We start from the raw sequence: 6,140 nt of genomic DNA, 5'->3' as shown, positions 1-6,140 counted from the left end.
AGTCACAGGTGGAGATGGCAGTGGCCGCTGCCTGGTACTTGGCAGGTCGGTGAGCCAGCAGGTTGCGCAGGGCAGCGGCACTGCCCATGGCAATCATTTTGTGTTTGGAGTGCACCAGGTTGCGCAGCATGGCCACGGCGCCCAGGTCCCACAGCAGCTCCTGGTCTCGCGGGCTGCGGGCGGACAAGTTCCAGAGAGTGCCGCAGGCGTTGCTCACGATGGTCAGGCTGTGTGATGTCAGGTGCTGCAGCAGAGTCTGCAGGCAGTTGTGGTCCCGCAACACCTGCCTGCAGCACAGAGGAGTATGTCAGGCAGGGCCATCCCTCGTCTTACCAGGAGCAGGGTGGCCAAATCAGGCAAATAAAAATATAAGGCATCTGGCTGAGTTAGAATCTCAGAGAAAAGAATAAGTATGTAATATAAGTCTATCCCAAGTATCAAATGGGATAGTATCAAATTAACTTGTGTTAATTTTATTGCTTCAAAGAAATAATATATTTATTAAATAATTGTAATAATAAGTTAAAAATACTTACCTTTTAAAATAAAATTTAGTTTATCTTATTTTAGCACAATATTTCGTGTGGTATTTGGGATAAACATACTATAAATTCTATTTTTAAAGATACTAAGTATCACTTGTAAGTTGTTAAATTAATAAATATTTTATTAATAGATAAAATATTTAGCAAAGTATATCTCCTGTAATATTTTTTTTAATATATTTTAATGATTTTTTTTACAGAGAGGAAGGGAGAGAGATAGAGAGTTAGAAACATCGATGAGAGAGAAACATCGATCAGCTGCCTCCTGCACATCTCCCACTGGGGATGTGCCCACAACCCAGGTACATGCCCTTAACCGGAATCGAACCTGGGACCTTTCAGTCCGCAAGCCTGCGCTCTATCCACTGAGCCAAACCGGTTTCGGCTCCTGTAATATTTGGGGATACTTATATTACAGAACTTAGTCCCTGGGGACAAATAGGGATACCCATTTGCCAGAGGACAAACCAAGGCTGCAGCCTTAGTGACAGTTCACTACAGACAGGATCTGCCACCCCAGCCCCAGACCACACCTGGGGGGCCACCTTCCCGCAGCACCCTCTGTGGTGCCCTCTGCCCTCCATGATGTGGGGTGGGATGGACCCACCTGTAGTCCTCTCGGGTGGCGATGAGGCTGGACACATTGCGCAGGATGCCTCCACCGCTCTCAATGATGGCCAGCGAGTTGCTCTGGCACTTGTAGGTCAGCGTGCTCACTAGGAAGCCCAGGGCACCGTCCACTTGGCAGATGGCTGCCTTGTTCTCCGTGCTGTGTGCCGAGAGGTTCCACAGGGCACTGAGTACACTCTTCAGGGTGGACTCCTAGGCATGGGTGGGACAGGTGAAGGTCAGTGGTGGGGGGCCCCAGGCACCGGCCCCACCCACTTGGCCCTCTCCATCAAGGCGCAGACAAAAGGCTGGAAGGAAAGCACCCAAATGCATTTTCAAATAAAAGCAAAAAGCAATAAAACTGGTCCTCACAGGGTCTCTCAGTTGAAGGGATGGAAACCCCAGGCCTGTCTGAGGACCACCTGGTAAGCTAAGTGGTAAGGTGTTTGGTTGCCCCCCCCCCCCCAAGACAGAGAACTCACCATCTGTCCTGTGGCTGGCCTTAAGCAGCCATGGCAGTGCCCTCTCCCCTGGGTCTCAGGTGCCTTCCTACCCCCCTACGCCGCCGTGCCCATCCAGTGCCTACCTTGGAGGCTCGTAGGACACACTGCATCAGGGCGGTCATGCTGCCGACCTCCCTCAGGACCTTCTTGCTGTTGATGTCAGCCCGCCAGGACAGGTTGCGCAAGATGCTGGACACCACCTGGGTCAGGGCACAGGGTGGGCAGGATGGGCCCCGGGCCCCCTGCCCTCTACCCCACATGTGGTGGGGCTACAGAGAGACTGAGGGGATGCCCACCACACCCACAGGAGAGGGGACTCTGTCGGCAGGGGCCTTGGACAGTGGGACACTCAGCCAGGCTCTCCCCATGCCCCACCCTACTCCATCCAGGTACCTGGTGAAGATCCTCACTCTCAGAAGCCAGTTGGGCCACGATGGCCTCCATGCTGCCACGCCGGGCACATAGTGTGGCCTGTGGGGTGCCACAGGAAATCCATGCCATGGCCAGTGGGGCAGGAGCCATGAGGGGCTCCACGCCCCACCTTCAGGCTTTCTCCCTGAGCACCTACTATGTGCTAGAGCTAAAGCCTCAGCCTCCCATCCCCCCCACTATAGCAAAGGGATGGCAATCATCCTGTTGCTTTGATGAGGAAATTGAGGCTGAGAAAGGTGCAAATACACAGCCTCCTCCAGCCCAGAGGCCCCACGCTGCAGTAGAGCAACCAAGAAGATGGTGGCCAACTGAATCCAGCCACAGTCCCTCCTTTCACGGCCCTCTCTGGGCCTCACTCTACCCACCTATAAATCACAGACAACTTTCCCCGCCTCTCAGGGCTGTTTTGAGGCTCAGACAAAGGTGGGGGGAGCATTGACGCCACCTGCCCGCCCCAGGCACCTTGTTGGCGACGTCCCCAAAGGTGAGATTGGTGAGGGTCATGCCAGCATATCTGCGTAGGGCAAGGTTGAGTGGGTCCTGGGTCATCTTGTGCATCTCATAATCCACCTGTAGTAGATCAGCCACAGCCTGCAGCCCACCTATGGGGACATGGGAGGGTGGACAGGGAGGTGCAGGGGGGCACCCCAAATGAACCCCAGCCTTCCTCCCAACCTCTGCTCATTCCATTCCCCTGCTTAAGTGCCCTCCCTCACCCTACCCCAACGTCTGCTCTCCTCAAGCCCACCTTTGAAGCCCAACTCCTCCAGGCAGCCTGCCGCCAGGCTGGCATGATCCCCTGGATACTCTGTGACCTTCACACCCACCTCCTTTCACATTTCCATTCACACGGCTTCAGCTTCTAGGCCTTTGCATGTGCTGTTCCCTCTCCCTGGAATGCTTTTCCCTGCTATTTGCTCAGGTTCCTAGCTCCCTTCTGCTCTCAGGTCATGAAGGCCCTCAACACCGTAAATGAAAACCATCCCAAGACCATTAGACCTCCAGCCTCTGACGACTGCCACACACACAGTTCTTTAGTCACTATGAAAACTAGACTCTCACTTTACAAAGAGTAAGCAAACGTCGGGGGAAATGGTCAGGGTGAGTAGACGAGAAAAAACTTGTGCCCAGCCAGCATGGCTTAGTGGTTGAGCATCGACCTATGAACCAGGAAGTCCTGGTTCGATTCCCAGTCAGGGCACATGCCTGGGTTGTGGGCTCAATCCCCAGCAGGGGACATGCGGGGGACAGCCGATCAATGATTCTCCGTCATCATTGATGTTTCTATCTCTCTCTCCCTCTCTGAAATCAATAAAAATAGATTTAAAAAATATTACATACATATATTTTAAAAAGAAAAGAATTAACTTGCAATTCAAATACAAGATGCCCTTCCTGCTTCACTGAGCAAAGACAACAGAGGCAATTTGTGCATTTAGGGGCTGGGGCTGTTGGACACTTCTGTGGTTTCCAGATCTGGGATTTTATTTGGTTTGGTTGCTACCTTCCTCATCTTTCTGCATCTTTCTAAATAAATCCAGCCAGAGAATAAACTCCCCAGCTGGGAAAGGAATGACTTGAAAGGTATACTCTCTCATCAGTGTCTGCTGTCTTGTCCCGATTGCAAATGCCCATTTCTGTGCAGTCAGACCACAAGAGATCTGAGTAAGCCTTTGTTTGTTTGTTTATTTACTTTGTGAGTAAGCCTTTGAGTGTGTGATCATCTGCTGAGTGAGAAGCAGTATCTAATTTTGCAGTAACTGGAATAAAATTAAGCACATTGATGAAATTTTTGTCCATGTTTCAATTACTTTAAATGATATTATAATGCTCCTAAAACTTCACAAGGTCTCCCCTTCCCCAACAACTCTGATTCTGTGTATTAAGTTGGAACCTCTCACTTTTGCTCTTGGCTTCCTGGCCATTTCCCTATCCTCTGAACTCAGGACCATTAAGGCTGAAAGCCTGCCCTGGGCTGAATGAGGCCCAGAAGCCCCAGGCCAAATGGAGGGGACACGGAGGAGGTAAGGGTGCACTCACCCAGCTCATTCATGGCACGACGGTATTCCTCATCGAAGGACAGCTTCATCACCGCACAGGTGGCCTGGCAGATCTGTGGCTCAATGGGGACTGGGGCTGTGGGCCAAGGGACCAGATCAGAGCCGTTCCAGTCCAGGAAATTACCCCTGTTGAGTCCTACCCTCCCTGCCTTCACCCCCACAAAGACCCAAGCTCTGCAAACCACCGCATGTTTGGCACCTGAGGGGTCACTCCCAGAACAGTGGCCTCCTTTTCTAACGCTTCTTAAAATGAATAATAAGGTGCCTGCTTCACCCAGAGCTGAGACAGGAGATGAAGTTGTGCTGGGTGCCCAGGACCTTTGGGTGGTGCTTTTGTCATAGATTAACTTTGTGATCAGCTGCCCAAACTAGGAATCTCAAAGTCAGCGCCCATATTTCTGGTTACACACAATCCATCCATGCATTCAGTGACTGTTTCTTAGCTACCCTACCACCAAGGAATAGGTTGCTTGTCTTTTTGCCAGTCTATCGTGATAAAGTCGCCATAGGCTTCAGCCCACACATGAAATCTGAAATTGCCCTGCCACCCAGAAAGCCCAAGCTCTGTGCTCATTGCACAAAGGGGGCCAGGGAGGCTTACACTCACCGCTGCCCACCCCGCCTGCCTTGGTAGTGCTGTCCTGGGCCTGCAGCCAGTCCCAGCAGGTCTCACAGTAGGCTCGGATCTGCTCTAGCACGTGCAGGACACGCATTTCCTTGCGTGCCAGGCCCTGGTCTGGCTGGGAGAAGACGATGTTGTGCAGTGCTGCATTGGCACGCATGCGTGCATCCTTGGCTCCGGGCACCCCAGGGGTCCCATTGCGACCCCCAGCCCCATCTTCTGTGCCATGCAAGATCTGCAGCAGCAGTGGCAGGCAGCCTGAGCGGCGCATGGCCACACAGCTCTCAGGAGAACTGGACATGGCGAGTAGCGTGCGTGCTGTGTCCTCCTGGTCCCGTGTCGCCAGCATTGACAGCAGCCAGAAGACCACCTCCACCTGTGGTGGGGGAAGGGGGACAGTGATGGATTCCACCTGGCCCCAGTCTGTCTGTCCATCCTCCCCAGCCAGGGGTGACCCCCATGCTCTGGGTGATTCACCCTAAACATGGTAGGAATCCTGTGACCCCAGCCCAGGAGAATCACTTCCTCATCCCCACCACCCTCACCTTGCATCCCCCATGGGCCACCACACACCCGTGGGGAGATGGATGAGAGGGCTCAGTCCCTGTGGAGATGCCCCAGCCCATGAGGACCAATTGCCCATTCCACTGCCCTCACTGGGTACTTCTAGGGGTAGCCCTACATCTAAGTCTAGAGCGCTCACCCAAACACAGAGGACAGGTATCCCCGCCCACCTCACCAGGCCCCAGACCACATGCCGACCCTACCAACCTCACCGCACCCTAATCCAGCTGGCTTTCCACTCCCACCCTGCCTCTCAGTGCACCCCAACTGGACTCCCCCTTACCTTGCTGTTGCCTGGCTGAGGGGCACCATCCTCAGGGTGCACAGGGACCTTAGTCTCGGGGTCCTCATCCACTGGCACCGACTTTACTGCCAGCAGGGCCTGGAGGAGAACAGCAGCCTGGGGGTTATGGGAGCACCACAGAAAGCACCCTGACTGCTGCTGCTGGCCACACTCCACCTATACCTATACTCTGGGCAGGGTCCTTCCTGCCAGCACCTGGGGCTCAGTCTGCTGCACCCGGTCCTGCGCAGACAGGAGCTCCTTGTCGATTTGCTCCAGGCGAGAAGCACGGATCTAGTGGCAGAAAGGCACACATAGCTTGCTGTCGCTGACCAGGTCCCTGCTCTGACCCTGTCCGCTCTGATATAGCTCCGCCCACTGTCCTAACCCACCCACCTCTGACTTTGCCCACTCGCTGATTTGGCCCTGCTCACTCTTCTAATCCCACCCCCAGATCTGACCCTACCTACTTTAAGGTATGGCCATTCCCACTGCCCAAACCCCACCCTTGGCTAACTCCAC

General features: G+C 53.6%; 1 protein-coding gene across 1 annotated transcript in view; it reads right to left on the bottom strand.

The window, feature by feature from the left end:
* Positions 1-6,140, bottom strand: part of APC2 (adenomatosis polyposis coli 2) — a 28,302-nt gene that overhangs the window by 8,399 nt on the left and 13,763 nt on the right. Inside the window, exons 7-14 of the mRNA XM_006764810.2 lie at positions 5,835-5,912; positions 5,619-5,717; positions 4,757-5,147; positions 4,130-4,225; positions 2,552-2,691; positions 2,051-2,128; positions 1,741-1,857; positions 1,153-1,367 (exon numbers count right to left, since the gene is read on the bottom strand). Coding sequence (XP_006764873.1) covers positions 1,153-1,367; positions 1,741-1,857; positions 2,051-2,128; positions 2,552-2,691; positions 4,130-4,225; positions 4,757-5,147; positions 5,619-5,717; positions 5,835-5,912 — 1,214 coding nt within the window. The remainder of the gene's footprint in view (positions 1-1,152; positions 1,368-1,740; positions 1,858-2,050; positions 2,129-2,551; positions 2,692-4,129; positions 4,226-4,756; positions 5,148-5,618; positions 5,718-5,834; positions 5,913-6,140) is intronic.

Source organism: Myotis davidii, unplaced genomic scaffold, assembly GCF_000327345.1.
Source record: "Myotis davidii unplaced genomic scaffold, ASM32734v1 scaffold198, whole genome shotgun sequence".
Taxonomy (NCBI): Eukaryota; Metazoa; Chordata; class Mammalia; order Chiroptera; family Vespertilionidae; genus Myotis; species Myotis davidii.
This window is presented reverse-complemented; position numbering and strand designations above follow the sequence as displayed.